A 26,349-nucleotide genomic window follows, 5' to 3' on the forward strand; every position below is an offset into this window, starting at 1 on the left:
AAGGACGGCGCGTGCAGCTCTGCTGTCATATGAGTAGATTAATGTGGAGGTTGTGATGATGTCATATTAGCTCCAAACGGCAAATTAAACACACAACAAAAATAAAAATATCTGCTTTTATTCATCATTTAACAAAACAGGTTGGGAAATAACGTGTCAACCTATATGATGGTGAGTAAAAAATGTAATAACAAGAAGAATCTCAAGAGACAAAGAAGATTCTTTGGCTGCAGCGGCCTGCCAAGGGTCAGCCCAGACACTGACTCCGCAGGAGAGAAGCTTTAAATGTGTCGACTACATCCGGGCAATGAAGAGGCGTCAGCATCAAACAGCTCTGTCCATTCCAAACAGAAGGAGAGAGTCATACTAACTGAATATTAACGTCTTGCAGTGACATACAGCATATTAGTTCTCCAGTGATAAGTTTTCTGACGAGTGTAGCAGTAAAAATGAACTACAGTTTATTTGTACATGACAGTCCAAAGAAATGTGACAAACTGACGACCCAAATATAAAAATACTGACCTAAAACAGAGTAAACAAAGCATCAAAACTTCCTGTCACGCTGCAAATGCTGCTCAAAACACGTTTTCATGGGCATGTCCTGAGTGTGTAGACTACACGGTGAATGGTTTTTGTTGCACCAATCACATGACCAAATCCAAAACGAGGTCTAATGCTCAAAATGGTAAAAGGAGTTTGAAGTCACGTCAAAGTATGAAACAAAACATTTCTCCAGGGTTAACTTGCATAGGCAGCACAAAGAAAATTCAAAACAATTTTGAACTGGGGACTGGGTAAATAATAATCATTTTACGCAGCACTTTTTTTTGATTAACTATAAGACAAAGTAAAAACTAAATAGGTCCTTAAAGATTTCAATGTTAAAGCATTACTATTAATTTCAAATCAGAATGTTTCAAAAGTATATTTATTTAGACAAAGAGATTGAAATTTCTAAACAAAAGGTTTACCATGAAATCAAGGTTTTGTCAGAACGCACACAGATTACCAGGTATCTTCTTAGATATAGGATTCTGAACAATTACTAACTGAAATGATCATTTTCTTTGGGGTTGTTATTTTCAAAATTCTCATGCTAAATGCTGCCTTGAAGGGGCTGGACAAAGCTCAACTGTTCAAAATGAGATGTCCTCTCAGATATAATTTGATATGTGCAATCTATTAGTAAAAAAGAAGAAAATTAGAGAACCCTGCCCCATTGAATGGAAAAAAGAGAACATAAATGTAGAAAATGTAATAATAAATGTTGTATAATTCATATAAAATAAAACATTTGCAGCAGCACATCTCTTTAGTTTTACCTCTACTCACAAATGAGCACTTCTTCCTTCCTAGTTTACGCCCAAGGCAACAAGAGGTACCTGCGGTTGAGACTAGAGAAGGAGGGGACACTGATGTAAAGGGACATGTCCTTATTTACCTAATTAGTTAAGAAAATAAATGTTAACAAAACATGTGTAATTCCTCATTGCATGTTAGTCAAAAATAATAACTTCCCCTCTTTCTCGCCTCCCCCAGGATTCACCATATAAATGCCTGGCCAACATTTTGTTCATTTTGTACAGTTCCATACTTAATAGGTCTGGAAATAAAAAGCATATCACTGGATGTTTGAAATTTAAGCCTTATAACGGTTCACTGAAAGCCTACAGGTGCAGTGCACTGATCAGTTACTAGCACCTGAATAAATGGGGGGGGGGGGTCTCTGTAAACATTCAAAGCAGATGAGAATTAATAGCAGAATAACACAAATATGGTGCAGTATAAGGACAATGCCTCATCTTCAATCTGTAATCAAAATACATATGTTTAAATGTACTATAATCACATGGACTGCACAGAACCAGTAGGCTTTACAGTGAGTTTAACAGGCAAAACTTGCTCCTGTCTGAACGAAACAAAGGCTAATGCTTCAAATACAAGCTGTGGAACTGTCCTCACCACAGCCATTCACCTCTTATAGGTGCCAGGTAAAAGTTACAAGTGATGATGACGTTGAGAAGCCTAGGAGGCGGTGACTCCTTCCCACTCCACCAGGTACTGCACCTTGCCATCAAGGGTGACCCGTCGGGCCAGGACTTTGTACTTTTCCCCGCAAGCCAGCCGTCCTGCCGCACCAAAATAGCTGCTGATGGAGCTCTTGAGGTGGGAGAGCTGGCTGTTGGGGTCCATTCCATGAACTATGTCTGTTGAGTAAGGCCCTGGGAGGGAGTTCATCATCACTGTCGCGGAGGGGTCTGGGTCTGAATGGCTGGGTGGGGGGATTTCCGGGTTAGGGGGCTGCAAGGCCCGCCGAGGTCGCCCACGCTTCCTTTTTATGGGTGGAGGGGAAACGGGCATGATGCAGGCTGTTGTGCGCATCTTGCTGGAGCTGCAGAGGCTGGAGGGTGTTTGATAGGAAGAGAGGAAGTTAAAAAACGATTGAGATAAAAACAGAGTGTATACAGCTCAGATTGGTCAGCGCTCTGATCACGCCAGACCACATTCGGAGGTGGGCTGGGCCACATGTCCAAGTTCTTTTAGCAGTGTCAACGCAAATCCATCCTGGACCATGTATATGCTCAGCTGATGTCCTCTGACCCACTGCAGTTTCACTAAGAATCAAATGTATTTTTTCTGTTCTGGTTGATATTTTTGTAACCATCGCCACAATATCAACACTGATCACCACATAATGATTGATACTTTCCTTAAATTGGTCAATTGTTCCCTCACAGCAGCACAAGATTCATTCAGACTCTCCTGACTCGTCTCTCTACATCTCTTTTGCCGAGAAATATTGTTCAACTGAAGGATCGTTATTTTGGTTGCAGTTTGTTAAATGATAATAAAGAAAAAGGAAAACTAAATCAGCTGTTAAATGGGGCCTTTTATGTACTCTACTTTTCCCTACTGTGAGTTAGTTCAAAAGTAGGCCAGTGACACTGTGATGAATGTTTTCACTGTTGTGTTAATTCAAATATGTCCATTTTGTTTCTTTGTGAATTCAACAAGGGATGATTTGTTCAAATTGCTTTAGTTAAGGCTATTTGGGTTTGCTGAAATGCAGTATCCCTAAGTTACATTAACACAATGCAAAAGATTCAAAGTGTCTAACCGGCTTATTGTTGATTGTTAAGACGTTGTGTTTCTGTTCACTTCATTGTATTCAGAAAATTGACTGTGCTCAAGTCTCATTCTGGCAGGTGCTTGTGCTAATTTGTTTATGTTAAATATCTATTCATAACAGTGAACACTGTGTAGAGCTAAGAAAAGAGAGACAGAACGGAGGCCTCTGTTATCCGACATAGAATGACTCTACAATGGCCAATGTAAGAATCACACAGTGCCATCTATAGAGCCACAGATGTCAATGTGAGGAAGGGAAAATATTGCACAGCAGGCTTACCTGGACTGTCTTGAAATGCTAGTTGAGGTAGTTTCTGAGGTGCTCAGGGCTCCTATTGATTCCACGTCTGAAGTTCTTGAAGACAGCGCAGACCTGTCACTCCTGTCGTTTGGGAAGAACAGAATGGAAACCACTGCTGAAGCTTACGGCATATACAAGGTGGGGAAACTGAATTAAAAAAGCCTAAATGCCAGTCAATGATTCAAGCTTTTCAAATGTCTTGACTTGTTATATCATTGTTAATTAAACATATTTTCAGTTTTTGACTATTTGTTGAGAAAAACAGGCAATCAGTCAAGGCAACTGTTACAGGAATGAATAAACATTCTCTGTTGTGGTCGAGATTAAATAACAATAATGAGTCCATTAAGAAACATTGAGTTTCAGTACCTTCACTAACACAGTGCACCAGTCACACATTTTGCAACACGTTAGCTTACTTACTTGATAGAAGTTAAGTGATCCAATGCATGAGACTCGAGTGGGAGAGGCTTTCTCAATTGCTGTCGAGGCAAAATGAAAACTGTTAGCATTTCACAGGGGGTTTCCTCCTAGCAAAGTACTTTGTCACATTAGAGGTTACGGTTTTTTTCCACAAGACTATGAGCCATGATGTTTACAGAATAAGGCAAAAACACCCACTCCTCTTAAAAAGCTATGTACACACCCAGCTCACACCCATTAAGGCGTACACACAAATGCACACACACGAACAAACACTCACCTGGGGCAAGAGTTCACTGGGGTGTTGTGGTTTAGCTAGTCTCTCCAGAGAACATGCTCCTTGCTTCCTCTTTTTCTTCTTCTTGTCTCTGCCATTGGTTAAAGTACTGCAAGTTCTACAACAACAAAACAACAGTTTATACGTCATGAGAGCTGTGCATTAAAAACAGTAACTGTTCAGCAGTCACATTGTGCAATGAGCAGAACAATATCAAAACACTGCTTGTTGCAGGTTGTATGACTTTTATTAAGCACACGGACATCAGAACTTATGTTATTATTTACTTACTTATTAACAATAGGTTCCTCATCTTACCTCATGGCAGACAGGATTTTGTTGGACTTGCACCCTTTAATGGTGATTTCGTGTGAGGCCCTCTCCATCACTCGACTGGTTGACTCATCAGAGTTGGGGGGAGCAGGAGGGAAGCGGATCCTCAGACCAAACAAATGCTTCTTCTTCTTTACCTCCTTCCCTGACATAAACCTGGCAGAGACAGAAAAAAAGGTAATCATGGGTAGGAACACGCAAGAAAGAGTCTATCGACCAGTTTCACACTCAAATCAACATCATAAATGATTAAAAAGTGAGGGAATAACTCACAATCTGCTGTTGTTGTTTAACGCCTCCAGAACACTTTCAAATCGCTCTGATTTTGGTGTGTGGGCGAGCTGCAAATAAGGGGAAGGAGAGGTTATCAAATAAGAAAGTCACAGTGCATGAACCAAAAACAAATAGACAGCATATGGTTTCAAAACCAAAAATGGGCAGGCAGGGTTTTCTGGCCTCCAATAACTTTCAAATGTATTGAGCTGCTGCATAAAAAGTTTAAGTTTAAAGCTGGTTTAAGTCCAGACATTGTGAGCGAAATCCAAAACTCAAGACATGGTGATAGACACCAGCATCAGAAATGCCTGCTGAAAATGCTGGGTGCAATGGGCAAGTACGCAAATCTATCTATTAATTTGAAACCATGTCTTTAAACTGTATTAGTTTCACCCAGATAAAACTGTAATTTTCCTTTCCCAGAAATCCCCTCTTCTACGCCCCCCCAAAAACTGTTGTGCTGTACTTCCACTGGCAAGAACTCTATTCAGAGCAGTAAGAAGTGATGAGCAGGAGCATAGTTTTTTTGCTAGAACCAGCGAGAAATTGGTGATATTTAAGGCTGGAAAGTACCAAAAGTAAAACCAAACGTGTATATATGTTTTCAGTTTCGAAGGGGATGGCTCTGGTGTTGCAAAAGACAAAACTAACTCTCACCAAGCATACATTTTGGGAAAGTAATTGTTGTGTATTCCTAGATTCATATTAAGATGAACGTGCGTGACTTGATGCTTTTTTGTTTTTGAACTAAATAACTGGTGACTTATCATCTTACCTCCCCAAGCTGCAGCAGCTCCCAGTTACCATTGATGTAAGCCATGAGCTCCATCTCAGAGTCAAAGTACTTCTTCTTGTGGATCACACTCAAGTTGTACAGACTCAAGTGTGTGACGTCCTCCCTGATACGTTTTAGGAAAAGCAGAGTTTTCATGATTTGGTTTTCGAACATCGTATTAACACAACATCTCATTAATCTGCTCTTTTTGAATCACTCAGACTTAGAGCTGATCCTGAAACCTGCTAGTTCTTATTTATGGTCCTGGATAAACAGGGCGTCACCTCTGCGTTGCTGATTAACTGCGGGAAGGACTTTTCTCCTGTCTGCAGCCTGTGTGTGTTTGAAACTGATAACCATATGTATTTAGTTATTAATCGATTGTGTCGGATCATGAATCCACAAAGTTCCAGTTAATTTAACTGATATCCAGGCTATGCACTTCATGTGTTGTGTGTAGCCATTGTACTACGTGTCCACAGTGTGTACGTGTTTAAATACATGCCTCATAAACTCTAAAGCAAATCAACACAAAGTAGACGTCAGTCTGTTCAGATCCTAATAAATTCTGATTAGTGTCAGGGTTTATTGTTAAAGTGTAAAGTGAGCGCAGGTCAGGGGGAGAGTGGAGGGAGGACACTCAGACAGGAGACTGTCTTCAACTGAAGCAGCAGTGGTTATAATTATGCAGCGGTGGGACATTGAAAATATTAATCTATTTGTTCCGTCTCTTAGAAAAACAATAAGATACTTGTAAGACTGGAGCTTCATTGTAGATCTTGATCATTCGGTTTAAAATGGGAACACAGACTACTTTGGAAAGGAGTGTAGCCACGTGCTTGTGACTGTTATCTGATTTCTTGAGATTCACTTACCATCTGAGAGGCAGTCGGCTGAGGTACTCTGGTCCACCATTGCAAACAGAGCAAATAAAGAGATAAAACCTGAGGGCGAAAAACACAGTACCCCATAAGCTGGCTTTTCTTCTTGCTGATGCCTAAGTGTTATGTGAAATGTTGTCATCACACTGGTTCAAAATGATGGGAAAATGCTGATTGCCCCTCCCAAAACTTAAAGAAAACCCAGATGTATTTTAGAAGAGTGGTGTTTGCACCTGTCTCCGTAGAGCATGGGCATCTCTAAGCAATGGAGACATGCCTCGTGGAACCACTGCTGACACCTGTTGCACTGCAACATCTTCAGGTACCAGCTAGAACCAAAGACCCAGAGAGAGTGGTAACTGTACCCATGTATGCAATATATGATTCTGAAAAACATGCACATGTAGGACATTTCTGTATTCAGATTCTTGTATCGAATACACTCACTCTCCTGGGCCTCCACAGTAGCAGTAACACTGTTGGATGTTAGTCTTGTGGCCTTGGTCCCACACCAGTTCTTCAAGGGCATAAGGGAAGGAGAGGTGCAGCTCCATGTGCTGCTGCTGCTCTGGCTGCAGGAAGCTTTTAGCAGATGCCCCCCTCCTGTGTCCACCCCCTCTCTGTTTACCCGAAAATAAAACCAAGCACAAACAAACATGTCATTTGCCGACAGATCATCTCCATTTTGCTTTACATACGTTTGAGGATGAGCATATAATGATTCTCACAAAACAGCTATTTGTCAGGTAAATAAACACTCATTAAAAAGTTGTACCTTAGGCATAGAAGTGAGCTCACACTCTGAGCAGAGCCACTTGTCATCGGAGTCAATGACAGAGGCATCAATGATGGGGGAGTGGCACAGCTGATGGTAACCTTTAAAGACGACAAACACATTTAGATTTAACTGCTATCTAATGGATCATTCTTCATCATTCAAGAATAAGGAAAACCCTCACGGCCAGAGATTAGAGATCAAAAGCTGAGCTGTTCAATTTAAGTACCTTGTCCACACTTATCACAAATGACAATCTCATTGGGTTCCTCTGAAGTCTCATCCTGGCATATGGAGCACACAATGTCATCATCGTCCTCGTCATCATCATCTTCATCCCCTGAAGCAGACAGAAGACGTGAGGACAAACAACCACCGCTAGCTGTCGTAAAGGCTAGTGAGTATGAGTAAGAGTAAAAGAATATCAGGCTGTTGGTTGGTAACCACAGTCAGAGTGTAATAAAACATTGCGGTGTGGGAACTTCATCCACTGGAGGTCAGCAGAAAACCTTTCAACCACTGTTAACTTTCTAAATCAGTTATAAAACGGTAAATATACAGCTGTGCAGAAACAGAAGCATCACCTCATGTTGGAACTAGTCAATGTTAAAAAAAGAAATATCTAATGAGATGTTAAATTTTTTAAATCTTACAAATCATGTTTAACTTAACTATAAATACATATTTGGATTTTAACAGAATGATCTTTGAATGTATAGACTTTAGTGTCTCTGTCCATCTCCACATGTGCTTTATTCTCTGCTGTTACTGATGCCAGACACTGGACAGTTAACTGTCAGCAGGAAGGGTATAGGGAGATAAAAAAAGCTGAACTTCTTCAGAGTGGGAGAGAACAGCAACACTGCAACTCCAGGAATTTATCCTAAATAAAACACTGGTGCTAAAATGTAGAGCTGGGCAATAACATTGCATAATAATCTTTAGAGCAGGTGGTCTCCCCCAAGAAAGTGATAAAGATCCATATTTTATGAATGAATGAACTTACCAGTCTGGATATCCTTCCAAAGAACCCATGACTTAGACCGATCCTCAAAGACAACAAAGCATCGCTGCTTCTCCCGATCGATCTGAAAAGGAGAGAAAACTGATGTGTTCCTGAATACCACACTGTTCTTAAAGACACCACCCAGGAATCAGACAACAGACTCACATCTACAGGAGCAAGCAATACATCAGACATCCTACCATGGGTACACATTCTTTCACACACAAGGATGTCACACTCTACCCTGAAATTCAATGTGCCTTTCTGTTGATATGTGGTATTTTTGTTAGTGTGACCTGATGGAAGATAATATGAAGATTTGGAGTTGGTATTTGTCTCTTTTGTAGAACATGTGTCATCCAATAACATCTGTTTTCCAGCCAACTGCTCTAGTGCGCTAAAATTAAGTTTAAAATTTTGTGGACTGAAGGACGGTCCCTGTGGATTGCCTTGTACTTTACTGCAAACTCTACTGAAACTAACGTATGCAATACACAAATTCAAAGTTATCCTCTGGCACCATAAAATACAGTCATATTTCTATCTTGATGCTGATAACCTGTTTGCTTGCAGCTCCAACAAAATGCAGACTTAGTCACAGCTCCGAAATGCCCGGATGTCTGTGCACCAGAGGGAATCACACTTACCTTTGTGATTGTCCCCAAGTAGAACAATCCGTCTGACCACCTGGCCAGGACGTCCTGTCCCTCTGTGAACCTGCCAGACATGTCGTCATCTCCATACTCTCCCCCAGCAGAGAGGCTTGTGGGGGACAAGGACACAGCCTGTTGCTGCCGCTGGGGGTGAGGTCTGTGATGGACAGACAGGTGGTCCACAACCCCTGAGTCTCTGAAAAACAGGGGGAGGGTGGGATATTGGAATGGGTTAAGTATTTTCAGGTGATGTTTTATTCCCTGCATAATTGCCAGCACTGTGCTGTATGTGTACTGGTGATGGAAAACACAATGGAAGGTTGTTCCAGAGCAGTGGTTCAAACACATGACCTTTCCCCGCTAATGGAATAAACGACCCCTGACTATTCTCATAATTAGTGCTAATTGCTCATTGACCAGAACCAGCGAGCACATGGCTGCAGATCACTGCTGAGCACGTCTGTGACCCACCTAAATTAAAATCGGAGGTTATTGTGAACTCTTTTCAACACACGAGCGTGTCAGAGACAGCGTGCAACTGTAATTCTACAAATATAACATTGATTATTTGTTATCTTACGCTGTGGGAGATTCATCTTTGACATGTACAAGCGCTCGATTTTATTTTTTTTATGTTTCCACCAAGCCTCTGTCCGTCAGTGCCACACTCCCTTTGTTCGAGCACCGGGTGATAAAAACGAGCCAGTGGAGATGATAGAGACACGTTGAGATCGTAAAACGTGTTAAAATGATGTTTTTAGCCGTTAGCCACCAGGCCTCGTTCTTAGCATGAACACCCCGCATGCGGAGCCGCCGTGGCCCCGGCCAGGTCGCTGACCGACGGACCCACACCCCCCGACAGGAGGAAAACATGATGACAACAATACCTCATTCGGTCACCTCCGCTGATACCAACGACTCGTGCGAAGAAAAAAATGAGCCCGAAGCTGAAGCCGCCGTCGTCCCGCGCCTTCCTGCGGTTGAATCTATCTCGAGAGCGCGTCGCGGAAACTTGAGGGGCTCGCGTCTTCCTCAGAAAATAACAAACGGTTCATTTTCCCCCAGCACGTTCGCCATTTTGGTTTCCCGCTGGTGATCGGGGGGTGCATTATGGGAAGAGCTGCGGCTGCGTTCACCTTTTTTTTTTAAACATTTGAAAATGTAGGCAGGACATTTAATCACTGAGCGCAGCCACATCCGCCCATTCAAAGACCAATAACACGGATATGTGTGTGTTTTCAGTAGTTTCTTGTGTTGTGATCTTCGGGATTACAATTTAAATTCCAGCCAACTTCGCAGATTAAGTACAATTACACTAACAAAGCTCAGTTGTTCTTATAATAAAATGGCCCCTGACTGGCGCTACGACATCGTGTGCTATTTAGAGACTAATTTAATTTCGGATTAGTTGACCGGAAGTTGTGTTTTGGCGCTGAAATACCGGTTTGAATAATGGTTTTACTGTGAAAGGCTTGGCGGAAGTGTGCTGTATGCTAGCTTGATCCAGCTCTCTTATCGTCCACACGACATCGGGACTCAATGATAACAACGTGGGTCCCTCAGCGGCGGAGTTCTCGCTCTCTACCACTCACGTGTCTGTGATTTGAAGTATCGGACTGAAAACTGTGACATGTTGTTATCAGTGTATCAACACGTTGCGCCTGCGCCCTGAACCTACGTGTTTTTTTCTCCTCCTCAGCGTGAGGTATGTTGCTTTGCTTGAAAATCAGCAGCTGCTGTACAGAGCAGATCCAGAGAGCGACATCAGACACACGGACAACACACACCGACACACCCGGCTCCTGGATCATCCACCTGGGGCCGAGACCGAGTAATGTGCAGTCGAGAGCCGGATGAGTCGTCTTGGTCTATTTTTCTTTAATGTGGAAGACGCTTTCTCTCATGCATTCTGAATGATCCCCGCAGCCAGCTCCACGTATTGAGATGATCTATTTCTGTGATGGCGAAGGGTCTGTTTCCACGGGCCTGGGTGAAAAAGTCTTTCTATTTCCAGGTAATACCTCTGCTCTGCAAAGCGGATTACAGATGAACATGTGTATCGATATATTGAGCAGGCTGTGTTGAGCCTGTGTTGAGTCTGCGTGTCGTGATGTCGTCGTGCGGTCAGACTGACAGCTGGCAGTAACACCCAGCGCCTCAGGCTGCTCTGATGGGGATTGTGGGTTTGTTTCAGTAATACCTGAGGAATGCAGCTGCTGATTAAAGACCAGCCTCAGTGCTGATCCAGAATGATTAGTGCAGATCAGAGACTGAATACCACTGACACTGTGTAGAGCCTGTGATGATGAAGCCAGGATTCATAACCCAGGTCAGGGGAGGAATCAGATTTTTTTGGTTTTTCATCTCACTTCATTTTACCTTGTCTTCTCCTCACACATCTGACTTTGGCTCACAGTTGTGCCAGTAATCCTTTGGGGTGGGCTGATGGTTATACCAGTGGCTGACTGCCAGCAAGTACACTACAGAAAGGAGCTTATGCAAGAGGAGCAGAATACTGGGTTGCATTTGCTCTATGAGGAAGAGTCAACATGTTGGTGCATTACAATATAAACAAAGTCAGGCTATTATGATTGAGCCTGGACAACTGGCTCAAGGACATCGGGCATAAGATTAGTGTTGAAATCCAGCATCTCATCTTGTGCTTGTTAGCATAGTTCTATGGCCAAACATATAACAGATCAAAATGTATATGTCAGTCAATATCATTGATTATCAGCGATTTATGTCACATTACTATGTTTAGCTTCTGAGTGAAGGTTTTAAACTCCTTTATGGAAAAGATTTAACAAATCTGAGGTGGATTAATATGTGTTCTGTGTCCTCACTGTGCACTTTTGTTATTGATGAAAATTATATTCAGGTAATTATCCATCTTGTTTTATTGCCCAGCCCTACGTCCTATATCTTTCATTCATACTCAGACATTATGTGCAGAGGTGGTTCTGTACATAGGCAAAGCAAGACCGACATGGTTACATTTTTGGCCATGCTTGTCTGTTGTTTGTATGTCGTGATGTGTCAGTTCGCATGGTTGCTTCTGTATTAAGAATGTGTCTAAGTTGAAAGGTCGCTTTCTACGTGATGCAAATTCTGGCCTGTACCAAATCTTGTAAAGGGGTCTGCTGGTTTATGGCAGTGGTGGGGGTATCCAGATCTGTTGCAGAACACAGTGTCTGGTTTGTGCTAAGGTCCACAGCCCTGTTCCTCATGGCAACATGACAGACCTTTAATGGATAACTTGGCAGAGAAATACCAGAGGCTTATTTTTAAGGTTTTAGTTTGACCAAAGTTATGCAGTTAACTTCTTTTGGACCAAACCTGCCATCCACACATGTATGAAACAGCTATTGTACTGGACTGAACCTGAATATCCTCCTGACTCAAGTAGGACAAACCGCTTTGGAATTTCAAAGCATTTTTGTGAAGTGGCAGAGTTTAAAAAGCCACATGAAAGCTCAGTTTTGCATTTTGTGAATATCCCTCATTCTTTTAGAAGTCAGTTTGATCTTTAGTACATGCATCTTATGTGCTGCAACAGTTGCCCTGTCATGAGGGCTTAACGACCTTTTCTTTTAAGTGTGTGTTGGGTTGTTGATGTCTCAGCTGCAGACAAGGAGACGCAATCTGATGAGGACAGTCAGCTTTGTCCTGAGGAGCTCTGTGGACTCCATGGAGGAGGTGGATGAGAACAAACTACTGACACCCTCCATCCCTATACTTGAAACTCTGAGAGCAGCTCATTTAGCCGCAGGCTCTTCCACCAGCAGAGTGTGAAGATGTGATACTGCCGGTCTTTTGTGTGCGCTGGAGTGACTGGTCTTCAGGACAGTCGATATGCAGGTTAATGCAGGGTAACTGAATCTAACTGTTGACAGCTGGTAACTCTACAGTTTGCATGATGGGTCTGGGACTATGTGACTTTGCATATTTTATTAAACTGAGAACGTTTTATTTCCTGCACTGCTCATCCTCATTTCCTGTTAGCATCAGTGATAATAAGTAATCTTCCGTCTCTGCCACTGTGCACAGTATAGTGTGTGCCTATCTAATTTAGGTGCAATATTTTTCCATTCTACTCTTTTTTTTAAAATATATTTACCCCCGCCAAGGTGGTTATGTTTTCATCAGCCCATGTTGGTTAGTTAGCAGGGTTACACAAAAACTACTGGACTGATTACCACAAAACTTGTTGGAGGGATGTGGTACGGTCTAGGGTAGGGTCTTGGTGCAGACTAGAGGGAGGATCCAGTGATTTTCATAGATATGTCAGAGAATGATTCATGGATGTATTCATGTATAGACGACTGACATTTATGAGAAGTTTGGTGCAAATCCTAATAAAAATGAGGATCTAGTGAATTCAAATGTTTGTTTCATTAGGGAAGCGTTTCAGGCCTTGATATCTATTTATATCACAATAAAGATTAAAAACAGCTTGAATTAGACATACAAACTAGTACATCTTTTTAAGGGTTTATATGAGGGCGTAGCTTCTTTGCTGCTCGTTTCTTTTTTTAATCTCGGTCATGTGTTTGCAGAGACGCACCATCAAACATGCACACATGACTCAATGTCACTTTCCTTTTCCAAACTGCCTTGTGTCTTACCATATTGTCTGTCTGATGCACAGGCAGTTTCTACGCACCTTCATGTATCCCAGAGGATCTGTAGTGTGTAGTTGCTCTGTACTCCCCTGATGGTGCCTCTTCCCTCCCCGGAGGCCCCACTATCTTTTTGTTCATCTCCTCAGGACACAGAGCATTTGAAAACAAGGCTCTGAAGAGGAGACATCTCTCCAGCTCTTGATGCCACTGTCAAAACTCTCAGAGAAATCAAGGAAAGGCAGGCAAAGTCTGGTTTTCCTCTATGTTCTCTTGTTTTTTTTGTCATTCACAGTGGGGATGTTTTTATATCTTTTATGTGAACAAACTCAATGAGGAAGCCCTGGACCTCATCAGAGGTATTTATCATTTTCAGAGCCCAAAATCCAAATCGAAACAATTACGCCAAAAATGATTAAAGAATCTGAAACGATGACTGTAAATCAACCATCTGTGTGTGTCCTGCTGTAACTGGCATGGACCTAAAACAGAAAAATCTCCAGTTCTGTCAATGAAGATCACAGAGCATCAAACAGAGAAATGCTTTTGACTTGATGCCTGCCTCATTGGGTCCATTATGTTTTTGGGGGGGATTTGGCAATCCTGCTGAAGCCGAATGGAGAAACGCCATAACATAACACACACGACATAAGATATATCTGCCATGTGAGAGAGAGAATCACTCGATCCTCTGTGGTGCAGTCACACACTGTGGCTGAAACAACAGCTTTGACCTAAATTCTTTTTCACTGCTCTGTTACACCTTCCAGATTTATGCTTCACACTACAGTATAGTCACATAATGAATATACTGAAAATGACCATTTTACCAGCTAATTATCAACTGACAGAATATTAGCTCCAATAGTAATGGACACACTTTTTGTACTTTTTAACTTAAATGGAAAAAACTTAAACACAAACATTACATTCTTCACAGCTATTCATGATCCCCAGAAGATGAATCCTAAAGACTTTTAGTAAACCTCTGACATTTGTGTACTGTCACCACCAGGTCAAATCTGCTATTGAGCATTTAACTTTTCTTAACGTGTGCAGCCACGCAGCTAGCATGGTTACTGACATTTGATTTCTTTAAATTAAAATAAATTAAATTCCAGTTGTGAGAGCAGGAAACATTTTCTCTCTGCAGCGCTCACTTTTTGTGTCATATCACAAATGGAGCAATTTTATATTAGGGCTCCGGTGAAGTTTAAATTAGGTTTATTTCTTGGCACTGTAGAGTGAACAAATAAGTAAAAGCTAAATAAAAACTAGTTAACAGACAGAGATAAGTCATAATCTTTCAGTTCTACATGTACTGTATCTTGCTCTGTTCTTTTCAACAGTGTTTTTTTGTCTTTAGATTGTGTCTTTTTTTTATGAGTTCACATTTCTGTAAACCCAAGGATTTGTAATTTTACCCTTACAAGGGAGCTTTTTCTGTAGGAGTGAATGTTTCTGTATTATATGATCACATTTCTATGCTTTATCCTTTGTGAAAAGTAGGTACACATAAGTCCATTATCTTGCATAATGTCTCAAAAACAACAGGACTTCTTTGTGAGACATGTGATGTGTGCATCCCATGACACAAGAACTCATTCTTTTTTTTTTCTTCAGCCATAACAGGAAAGGCATGACATGTCGGAACTGCAGGATCTGCACCTCTAAGACCATTTTCCAGCTTAATGGGTGATTGTGGCACATAGCGATGCCAGTACCTTGTTATGGGACACCCTGTAACATAATATGTCACCATGGCAACCCATTATGTAATCAGGGTTGGTTAAGAATGGCAAAATTCTTGCATGGACCAAGAGTCTTTCGGTGCACTCTCTGTCTACGTGATATTCCAGGCAGTTTATGTGATTTAGACGAACATTTAGGAATGACATTAGTGTTACCAGGATTACACAGCAGCACTTCCCTTTTGGATCCATCTTTGTGTTTCTGCTCATCATTCATAGGCTCGAATCTCCTTTGTTCGAGTGAAGTACCTGTTCCTTACATGGCTGACCGTGCTGGTGGGGAGCTGGGTGCTGTATGTGCAATACTCCGCTTACACAGAGGTGTGCAGAGGACACGAGTGCAAGAACGCCATTGTGAGTATTGCCTTCATTCGATCATCTTATCTATGTATTTCAGACTATGACACATCGAATACAAAAATGCAATAATCATTCAAATAGTGAAATGAGTAAGACGTGGACTACAGGCTTTTACACAATCAAGTCAACTTTAGAACTGTTTGTGGTTTGAAAAAGACACAATTCATTTTCAGGGCATGATTTGAGTTCTGTGTGGCAACTACAATGTGTTTTCTGTGTAGAACCCTGGAAATGTAATATTCCTGCTTTATTCAAAATTTTCAACACTCTTACTCAAATAATAAACAGGATAATAGAGTTACAAGGAGGCACCCTGCATTTTCTCTCTCTCTCCTAGTGTGATAAATACAGGAAGGGCATCATCGATGGCTCTGCCTGCAGCAGTCTGTGTGACAAAGAAACCCTCTATTTGAGCAGGTGTCAGTCAATACTGTCAAACAACCAGGTAGGAAAAAAAATGTACTTTCTGCTAAACTTTCAATTTTTTTAAGTTGTTCCATGTATGACAATGACTCTAACCAATGATCAAAGCATCACTGAGTGGTTCTAACTCCTCACTGTTGACCAGGTATACACAGGAAGCTGGGGAGACCATGATGGAATCATCCGCTGTAAACTGGGGGAGGTTTTGCACTACGAGTTGGGTGAGGAGCCGGAGCCTCGGAAGGAGACCCCTGTGTTCGACAAGCCCACTAAAGGCACATCAGTGGAGAAGTTCAGAGAAATGGTCTTTAATCACCTCAAGGTAAACATTGACGTGGGTTAGAAAGTTTTGGACAGAACCAGGTTTGTGTCGCAACAGACTAAAGCCTGAATCAACAAATCTCTCTGTCTTGTCATTCTCCATCTCTTAGTCTAAGCTTGGAGAGCAGGCCAACCTCGCCAGCCTCGTCAGTCAGATCCTGTCTGTCGCCGATGGCAACAGAGATGGGCGGGTGTCACTGCCAGAGGCTCGCTCTACATGGGCCCTCCTGCAGATGGACGAGGTACTGTATATAAACAGGGCATGTGATGTCATTGTGGCAACACTATGACACATGACAGACAGATCTAACAGAGTTCTGCTTTGTTCTTTGAGGTTCTGCTGGGCCTGCTGCTCCAAGACCGTGGACACACTCCTCGCCTCCTGGGCTACTGCGGGGACCTGTACATGACAGAGCGAGTCCCCTACGGGCCCCTGTACGGTTTGTCTCTACCATGGCCGCTGGTGTCCTGGGTGCCGAGCAGTTTGCAGCGCACTATGGACCAGTGGTTCACGCCTTCTTGGCCTCGCAAAGCCAAGATCTCCATGGGTCTGCTGGAGCTGGTAGAGGATATCTTCCATGGCACTTACGGCAGCTTCCTCATCTGTGACCTAACCGCTGCACACTTCGGTTACACTGACCGCCACGAGCTCCGTCTCACCAACACCCGAGCCGTTGTTCCCGAAGACGAGTTCAAGCGCACAATGCGTGTGCTGAAGTGCGAGACAGATGCTGACTGCGTGTACGGGGTGGACTGCTGGACATCATGTGACACGTCGGAGAAAAGGTGCAGGGAGGAGCCCATCCAGCCAAACTTGGCGAAAGCATGCGGTGCACTGAAGGACTACCTCCTGCGTGGGGCGCCGTCAGCAATGAGGGAGGAACTGGAGAGGCAGTTGTACGCCTGTATGGCTCTGAAGGGTAACGCTGGACAGATGAACATGGAGCACTCGCTTATCCTCAACAACCTGAAAGCTCTGCTGTGGAGACAGATCTCACACACCAAGGACTCGTGACGAGGAGAAGAAATCTTTCAAAAATCAGTTTCTTACGTAGAGCTGTGCATTGAAGATGCTGTGATATAGAAGGTGCAAATTTAATGAAGTCATTTTTATCAACTCTTAACACTTGTGAATAAATTGATGGACTGATGGAGACTCTACCTCCTCTGACCTGCTCACAGAAGTTCAGGGCCTGGATTTACGTACATTTATGTTGACATAAATTGAACTGAATGATAGCATGTTGCCATCACTCACACAGACACATTTTATTGTATTGTTCACCACTGTGGAATGTTTCAGAGGCACTGCTGGACAAACAAAATGAATTTACGCGTGTTTGTCAAGAGCTGAGAGATTAAATTGCTGTTTTTATCACAGATGTGTGGGTTAACATTGAAGAGTTTATCATTGTGGAGTTTATTCCATTTGGGAAAACAAGGATTAAGTCAGTGATTGTTGTGCAAAAGCTCCAATTTGAAGTGTATTGAAATAACAATAATTATTTTCGCCCCTTAATTCTTTTCAACAAAAGAGATTTTTATTTGGATCTGCACCTAATTGCATAAATATCAGTCCCTGAAATATGCCTGATTTTAATCCATGAATTATTCTCCGAGAAGTCAACAAAATTCTCACAATGTTCAAGAATGTGAAAAATATATTTCTGGATCCACTCTCTTATTCTGATCTGCACCAAAATGTAAGGGGTTCTATTTTGGGTCTTGCTACACCCGTTCACAAAATTTCATGGAAATCGGTTTAGTACTTTTTGCACAATCCTGCTATGTGACAAACAAATGCACATAAGCAAAAAAATTAATTAAAAATTAAATAAATTAGCGAAGCAACAAATTATTTAAAAAATGTATCCAGTGACATAAATCACTGAAGCTGTTCATGGTGGCTCTTCTTTAAGTGGTCACATATCTGTATGATGAAGTGGTGGCAGCTCATTAGCTTCAATGTGATGGTATTCATGTGTCAGTACTGCACAGGGTTGTTACTTTGCGTCAGTGTACTTCCAAGTTTTCCACCTGTAAGTGACATCATCAATGCTGCATCAACGACACAAAGAGAAAATAATTATGTATTTAATTTGGTCTGTGAATGTTATCTACGTGTACTATTCACTACAACCGCATTTTTGGTAAATGTACTGTATCACGTTATCTTTTCTGGATTTTCATCCGTCACAGTGCCAGAGATCATGCTGAGGTCGTTCTATGATGAATGTTTAACCACTGCTGATGGTGAAGTTTGTACGGTCTCATGGTCACATTAGAAAAATCTATATATTTTTTTCCATGGTTCCTTCCACACTTCAGATGTGTAACAGTGACCATGTTGACAGCCTAACTTTATCATGCATTGTTATCAATGCACCTCAGACAGACATGTTAGATATGACCTGTAAAGCATGTGAAGCTTGTGGTCAGTGCTGCTGTTTGAAAATGTAAAAAAGATAAGAAAATGTTTACTTATTGAAGAAACCAGCATGATTTTGCACAATTAAACTACATACCACTTCACTATAATGTGTCCAACCTGTCACTCACAATTTACACTACAACTAATATCAGAGGTTATCACTGTCAACATCAGCTTTCAGTTACACCCATGACTATCACTAGAAAACCATGTTTAATATTTGGTTTCATAAATTTGGGATTTTAATTTGCATCTGCAACATACTCACATCAGTCCGTCTGATTTTCTTTTAAGAAAAATGTCTAACGGCCTATCTCAAATCCATAAAAATCTGGAGCAGCCCCATTTCAGATCCTTTTATCAAGCTGCATGGTTATCAATCCAGTGATTTCTGCCTAATCCTAATAATCGCAGATAAAAACAACCTGCTTGTCCAAGGTTTAAAGTACAGGCATAACTCATTTTAAGAACTTGGGACACTCAAACATTCCTCTGCCAGAGCTAATACCACATCTCGCCACGTTAAAGCTAAACTAAAATTCCTGGAACCACCATTCCCCACTCCTCCACAAGACTTCATGGAAATCAGTTGAGTAGTTCTTACATAATAAAAATGCACGTAGATGGAAACATAATCTCCAGGGTGGAAGTAAAAATTGACTGAGCCAGACACAAGCATGAGTTTGAAATAAATTTATTTGTCTGTGAAGTGTGTGTTTTTGCAGCAGGGCCCTGTGCCAGGCCCCTAACCGTCCCCTTCTTCTTGTTCTTGTGCTCGTAAGAAGCTGGCCTTTTTCTGGGCGACGCGATCCTTCCTCTGTGCCAGAGATAACTTGGCGCGATTCCACCTGCCACAGAAAGAGACACAATAAAGACTCCATTAACATTCAGCACAGTCATGGAGGAAAGTTTGACGGCTCAGCTTTGGGATGTTCCCAGTATTATTCAACACTTCAAGAGGGAGCTGACGCTGAATTGAGGAAGTTTATTCCCCCATGCAACAAAAATGTGAGTATATTAAGGGATATATTGTCACAATAGGCCTTTTAACAGCCATTTTGAACAGTTACAGCAGGAAAAGCACAGAGAAACAATTAAATCTATGAATTCTGTGTAACTTTTTCAGTTTCACAGTCCTGACATTCATGCTGGCCAAGTCACCGTAGCACCTGTTCTTTCTTACCATGACATGGATAATTGTCTGGTGTGAGATGATTTTTAAAAAATAAAAATATATAAAGTAAAACAAACAAACAGAGGTATGGAAATCAGGAACCCACCTCTTCTTTTTGACGTCTTTCTTGGGTTTCTGCTCGTGAACAGGGTTCGCTCTGATGGAGGCGTGTGCTTTTTTGTACATTTCTTCTACCTGAAAAGAACAAAACAGACAAATGCGTGTGTATTTTTTATTTTTTTGTGATTTGTGTTTATGCACTTCACTGCATATATGTTGATTAGTCTTGCTTCTCTCAGCCCCGTCTTGAAAGGACAGTAAACATCAGCTATTGCAAATGAAGGACCAACTACATTTTGCTCAGCGTGTTTGTATCATCATCAAGAAGCAGAAAGGTCAGTATATAAGGTCAGTAATCTCTGTTAGTGACGTGTGATAAATACTTCTGTTCTTATTTTATTGGCCAACATACAGTACATGCCCACAGCCACATAGCTGCATTCAAGATATTTCACAGACCTCGGCTAATTCAACATGATTTAGGAATATAAATATAAAGTAAAATATAAATTAAGTGGCTAATTGCCAAACGAATTGGATTCTACACCTGTAACCAAAGCCAGATGCTGTCCAGACATCCTGTTTTCATGCTGTTAAAATCTTACCGTGTCTGACGTGACGCCATTTTTAATGAAGCGAGAGAACTGTTTCTTGTAGGCATCCTCATCCTCCTCCATCAGGTACGACATGTAATCGGCCACGTTCATGCCCATGATGTGTTTACGGTGCACCTCTGCGTTGAACTCTTTACTTTCAGTGTCATAACCGGGAAAGCGTTTCACACTAGAAACAACAAAGAGCAGGGATCACACTACTGTCATCAGTCAGACGACCCAGCATCTCCAAACACTTTGATTCTTAGTTGACAAAAATATATGCAGTTGTTTCTGTCTCGTGTAAAATAGTTTCTTCTGTCAACAGTTTTCTCAAAACATTCAGTTTGTTCAGAAACTAACTGAAAACTATGTTCAGTTTTCTACAGAGCTCTGCTAAATATAAAAAAATTCATAGAAATCAATGTCTGCTCTGATTCTGTTTGCTTCTCTCAGCCCCGTCTTGAAAGGACAGTAAACATCAGCTAATGCAAATGAAGGACCAACTACATTTTGCTCAGTGTGCTTTGTATCATCATCAAGAAGCAGAAAAGAACCAGCAGCCACAGATTACTCTGTTTATTTATTTTTTCTTGCACAAGGGTACAAACTGTGTTCAAAATAATAACTGAGAACGTTTGTAATTTGCTCCTTTGTGTTCTTGCTTGAAAACTGCATAGACAAGATAAAAAAAACTTCATTCTCTTATCATGCTCACCTGTGAGGAATGGCCAGCCCTCCGTCGACTGCCCCCTTCAACGCTCCGAAAACCTTGTTCCCCGTAGTGGTTCTGGCCAGACCTGCGTCCAGGTAACAGGTGAAGGCCCCTGGCTGACCGTCGACACTCTCTACATTGAACTCATCTCCCGTCACCTCCACCTGGCCCTCGTACACCTGGTCCATACCGAACTTATGCAGCAGCTGAAGAGGAGGATGGGACAAAAACAGACAATGTGAGAAAAACGCTTCACACAGAGAGATATTTTACTTTTGCTCATGCTGGTTTTACAATACAGTGATTGAATTAATCCGACAAAGTTGGCTTCTGGAATTGCTACTGCAGCGCACAACTCAATGTCTAATCAGTGGTGTCTCTGCTGACATCTGCAGCTCACTCTGTGTGAGTGTTGTGTTCTTACCCTGCGGGCCAGAAGCAGCCCTGTGCAGTAGGCTGCAGCGTAGTTTGTGAGGCCTACAGTGATACCATATTTGGGCAGTTCATGGGAGTAGGCAGCACACACGATCTGATCCCCCTCAATCTTTGCATAGGCAATCTGGACAGGACAGAGAGAGACAAAGTGTTAAATCTGACCATTTACATGTTGTGATCAGATGAGTTTGCCTTGAGTCCTGCAGCTGCTGACCTGGCAACAAATGTCCCTGTTGGAAAACCTGACGATCATGCGGTACTTGGGTGTGTTGTACTTGTTCTTGTCCTGCACCACCAGGCGCTTTCGGGCGAAGAAGTCGGTTTTCCCCTCTGACAAATTAAACAAGAATCAAAATGATCTGTTAATGGAGATGAAGAATCAAAACGATCTGTTAATGGAGATCAATAAAAGTGTGCGTGGATCCTGTAGAGCCGGTGAACAGTAATTACCTCTCCTCCTCCTGAACTTCACTTCATATCTCTTGAAGTAGGACTTGTTCTTCACCACTTTCACGAAACCCTGAGGAGAGAGGAGTCAGGGTGTTAGCATGCTAGCTAAGAAGAACATGAAGAGGGGGAAACCGCACAGGCAACGCAACATGGCTACAACTGTATTAAACATCTGTGTGGACGTTGTCCCACAGAGGGGATTTAATCCGTCTTTAAATCCTCTGTCTTTGAGTGTGAGTGTTTGAGTCCAGCATGGCAGGAGTTAGCTGAGATTTCGTCAGCCATGAAGCGCCACGCTGGAGCTCCACACTTCACCGGCCCGGAACAAACCGACCAGCCGCAAACATCCACAAACATCTGCGCCTCGAACCGCAGGAAACACTTTACCACCGTCCCACACACGTTGAGACACCCAGACTGACGGTACCGAGTTTATATATAAAGTCAAAGTGTCATATTTACGCACCATTTTGTGTGGAATGTCCTCTTCCTCCTCCTCAGGTCTGAGACGATCTTGGGGCTGCGGAAGTCTGACGCTGCAATTCTTCCGCAGAGCCACCTCTCGTCAGGAGCAGGCAGCGCCCCCTGCTGCACCGGAAGACAGCAGCAGGCATGGCCTACAGGGGGCAGCAGCCTCACAGAGGACAGGCGCTCACTCACCCCCTGCAACACTGGTTCACTCAGGTTTATTCTCTTTAATGAAGGTTATGACTATATGATTTAATAAAAACACATTTTTATCTAATGTGATTTCTCTATTGGGTCCTGTAGAAATGACAACAATAACAATGGAAGTCCTGAAAAGGCTTTTAAAATGAAATGTAAAAGGAACAGTCAACGATTGTTATTATATCAGAATCAGAAGTAATTTATTAATCCCCGTATATATCCCCACTGTTATCATATAAAACTGTAGTTATACTCTGGGTAAAAGCAAGGCTCAAAACTGGCTAAACATACACTTAATGATTTTAAACACCACAGGTACAGTGGGAGGCAGTCTGATCAAGAGATACACTCAGAACATACTATCTGAACAAGCTTATCAATAAATGAAGAATTTCAAAAAGTAGTATAACATTCATATCAAACCTAAGAGGTCAGCACTCAGGATTCTGGAAGATAACAGATAATATCAACATACATCAATAATTGTGAAAGGAGAATGTGAGGCCATGAAGTTCATGAAGTTACTTTTGTTGTTTTCACAATAACCACTGTTGTGAAATCAAGCTACTCAGGAAAATGACAATGGTTTTGGGTGGAAAAATTATAAATGGTGAAATCTCTAAGGCTTTGATTTTTCACCCGAGTGAGGTCACTGTTCGATTACTAAAGCTGAATCTGAAGAGATTTTTGGCTGAGCTGGCTGTCTCACACTTATACTCTGTTCAGAGTTCACTCACTGGGACCCTGTTCTTGTGTCCGTTTGATTAAACTGTTTATGTGAACGTTTGAAAAACTTGAAATAGAGTAAATGTCAAATATTTCCATTCTGGTTATTTTATAAATGGTATATATATATATGGTATTGTGTAGAATAGTACAGATCATGTATTGACAAAACATTTTCTGAGAGATAATTCAACAGTGACTTTATCTCATACCGAGCAACCCTTTTAAGAATGTCCAAAGAAAAGTTGTGGCAAACATAAAAGTACTGGAGGCTATTAAGATTTGACCTTTGCTTTAAACCAAACATGAACTTCTGTGGATCTGATGCAACTCATTGCAGTGTATTTCAAAAGGTTATCTGGGGGTCATACTCACAGTTAACATCCTGGGCATAAAAATAAAGATTTTGAAATTATCCTAGTAGATCTGAATTTCTAAAGAAGAGTGTTTAGAGAACAATGGATGCATCTTTGAATAACTTCCATCAAAAAAAATTCTAATCACTCAGTTTTTGATACACAAGCTTTCCCCAGAATTAAAAAAATATCAGATTCTGCCTTATATCAAATCATACTCCTAATATAATTTCAACTGGCCCCACAATCCCCCATTTCTCATTGAAATATTTAATTCTTTTAGTTTAAGAATTAAAGCTAAACAAAATTCTCAAGAGACTATTCTACTGTAGATCTCATGGGATCATCTTTAGGCTCAACAGACAGTCTCTCATGCTTTACTTTGCGAATGCAGTCCAGTAGCAAGTTCTTCTCAATCACTTGCACTTGTAGCAACAACGCAATCTGCCACACTGCTTCTCTGGAGTTTAGCAGGAATTGCAGTAATTACGTTCAAATATTTTTGGGATTTTTTTTGTAAAGATAATATCCACTGTTTTCAAAACACCCAGCCTCCACACACTGCAACTTCTGTATTATCTTGTGAAAATTTGCCTGAAATGACACAGAGTTTGCTGCATCATCATGACTATTGCTTAAATGTTTTTTGAAACCTCAATATGTTGAAAACTGAAACCTACAATGACATTGTGCACAAATTAACCTGAACCTGACGCTGGTATAGAAACTCTGATACATTCTTAAATGGGTCATCGATGACTGACAAGACACACAACAAATACAACACTTTTTTAAACCCAGTTGAGGAGTTTTTTCCCGAGACTCATGGACTCTTGGAGACATCAATGCTGTGGTCTGTTGTCTGCGAGAAAGTGTAGAGCTGAAGTCTTCAACATGTCTGCCACAGAGGTTTCTGAGTCAGAGTACTTGAGAGCAGTAGATGCCGTTAAAAATTATGATTTCATATCTTCAAAAAATTTTTAAACTAAATTGACATCGTCATTGATCAGTCTGAAGCTGTTTTCACACATGCAACGCCCAGCAGACTTTAACTGGTGGAGCTTCATGTGTGAAAACATCAGCTGCACCAGACTTTAAACTGACTTTACCCAGCCACCTGGATACTGATCTGTATTTTCTTAAATAGTTTCTTTGGTAATCTATTTTGTTTTGGAAGTCAGACGAGGACATGAACGGGTCTCATGGTACAGCATGGCATGGTGTGGTGAGGTGCGGTATAGTATAGCATAGCATGGCATGGCATGGCATGGCATGGCATGGCAGTGTTGAGCCATGGGTGATTTTGATGAAGCCATATATTTTATCTGGAGACTTACTCTAACTTACTTCATCAACAGCTAATGAAGAAAACAGGAAGCTGGGTCTTCTGCTTTTCTGTTAGAGTGTGACAGATAATATCCATCTCTGTCACTCTCCGTGCAGATGTTCTCACTATTAGATAAGAAAAGTCAACGTCACTCTTGAGGACAGCTTTTTTTTCTCCCCGCACATTTAAGCTGTTGTTTCTGCAGAACTGATTTCACAACGAACAGAAGCAACTGTCCGGTCATCCCTCAGCATCAGTGGTCAGCAGTTAATCAGGGAGCGCACTGGGAGTAGAGGGTGTGACGGGCTGCAGAAGTGACACTGACAATCGATATGGTCATTTCCTGATCTCGCTCTGTCTTTGAGTTGTCTCACAGAAAAAATGTTGCCTTATATTATATCAACAAGGACGTCCACCAGTGAGTGTTTTGTGTACTCTTCATCCTAAAGTGACAAAATAGAACAGATAGAAGATGCCAGTGAGAATACAGTGGAGTCAAAAGTAATGCAGAAAGTCACACGTCAACAAACACGTCTGCTCACTGCAGATAAGATCTGTTCACACTTTTTTGATAGCTTTTTAAGTTTATTTTAATTTGATCCAGAGACAATGTGAAGATCCAATTTCTTTTCACCTAATAGAGTACATACCTCCGCCCAGGGCTGCATTTCACAATCTTTAAGAAAGTGATAAATAATTCCTGGACCTGACCTTTGTCTGTATTCGCGCCAAATATATAACTGTACAGTGGTTAAAGAAAGCCTACTCTGTTCGCAACCACATTTAAATCTGCTGGATCTGGATTTTTAAGAATAACATGCTCTGACAGACAAAGTAGACAAAAGATGCTCAGGGGCTCTCCCACTATTAAAAATGATGCATGAATAAAACAATAAAAACACAGCATCACATAAAATCAGTAAATACAAATAAAACGAATGGAAACAATGAAAAGAATTGGACGATATTACTTGAATGCAAAGAATAAAAGCAATAAAATGTAAAAAGATGAAAAAGACCAAATCACATAAAGGCAAATCTGTAAAAATGGTTTTAAGAAGTCATTTAAAAGAAGTCACTGAATCAGTGAGCCATGTCTCCTCA

General features: G+C 41.5%; 3 protein-coding genes across 3 annotated transcripts; 1 reads left to right on the top strand and 2 right to left on the bottom strand.

Moving 5' to 3' along the window:
• Positions 1-102: 102 nt before the first annotated feature.
• mtf2 (metal response element binding transcription factor 2) lies at positions 103-10,034 on the bottom strand. Its single transcript, XM_020109896.2, has 15 exons — positions 9,720-10,034; positions 8,827-9,028; positions 8,180-8,261; positions 7,403-7,513; positions 7,174-7,274; positions 6,846-7,018; positions 6,632-6,727; positions 6,393-6,461; positions 5,518-5,641; positions 4,740-4,807; positions 4,452-4,622; positions 4,137-4,251; positions 3,857-3,915; positions 3,413-3,514; positions 103-2,404 (listed from the first exon to the last, which is right to left on the bottom strand). The coding sequence occupies exons 1-15, from the start codon at positions 9,722-9,724 to the stop codon at positions 2,029-2,031; spliced, it is 1,854 nt and encodes a 617-aa protein (XP_019965455.2). The 5' UTR covers positions 9,725-10,034; the 3' UTR covers positions 103-2,028.
• A 286-nt stretch (positions 10,035-10,320) lies between these two features.
• Positions 10,321-18,841, top strand: dipk1aa (divergent protein kinase domain 1Aa). The gene is made up of 6 exons (XM_020113254.2): positions 10,321-10,846; positions 15,425-15,559; positions 15,903-16,010; positions 16,134-16,310; positions 16,420-16,551; positions 16,644-18,841. The coding sequence occupies exons 1-6, from the start codon at positions 10,793-10,795 to the stop codon at positions 17,322-17,324; spliced, it is 1,287 nt and encodes a 428-aa protein (XP_019968813.2). The 5' UTR covers positions 10,321-10,792; the 3' UTR covers positions 17,325-18,841.
• Positions 18,842-19,418: 577 nt separating this feature from the next.
• On the bottom strand, positions 19,419-22,878 carry rpl5a (ribosomal protein L5a). The gene is made up of 8 exons (XM_020098865.2): positions 22,634-22,878; positions 22,168-22,237; positions 21,932-22,047; positions 21,707-21,841; positions 21,286-21,488; positions 20,580-20,757; positions 20,021-20,109; positions 19,419-19,588 (listed from the first exon to the last, which is right to left on the bottom strand). The coding sequence occupies exons 1-8, from the start codon at positions 22,634-22,636 to the stop codon at positions 19,486-19,488; spliced, it is 897 nt and encodes a 298-aa protein (XP_019954424.1). The 5' UTR covers positions 22,637-22,878; the 3' UTR covers positions 19,419-19,485.
• Between the last annotated feature and the right edge of the window lie 3,471 nt (positions 22,879-26,349).

The sequence above is a fragment of the Paralichthys olivaceus genome, chromosome 16, assembly GCF_024713975.1.
Source record: "Paralichthys olivaceus isolate ysfri-2021 chromosome 16, ASM2471397v2, whole genome shotgun sequence".
NCBI classification, from domain to species: domain Eukaryota; kingdom Metazoa; phylum Chordata; class Actinopteri; order Pleuronectiformes; family Paralichthyidae; genus Paralichthys; species Paralichthys olivaceus.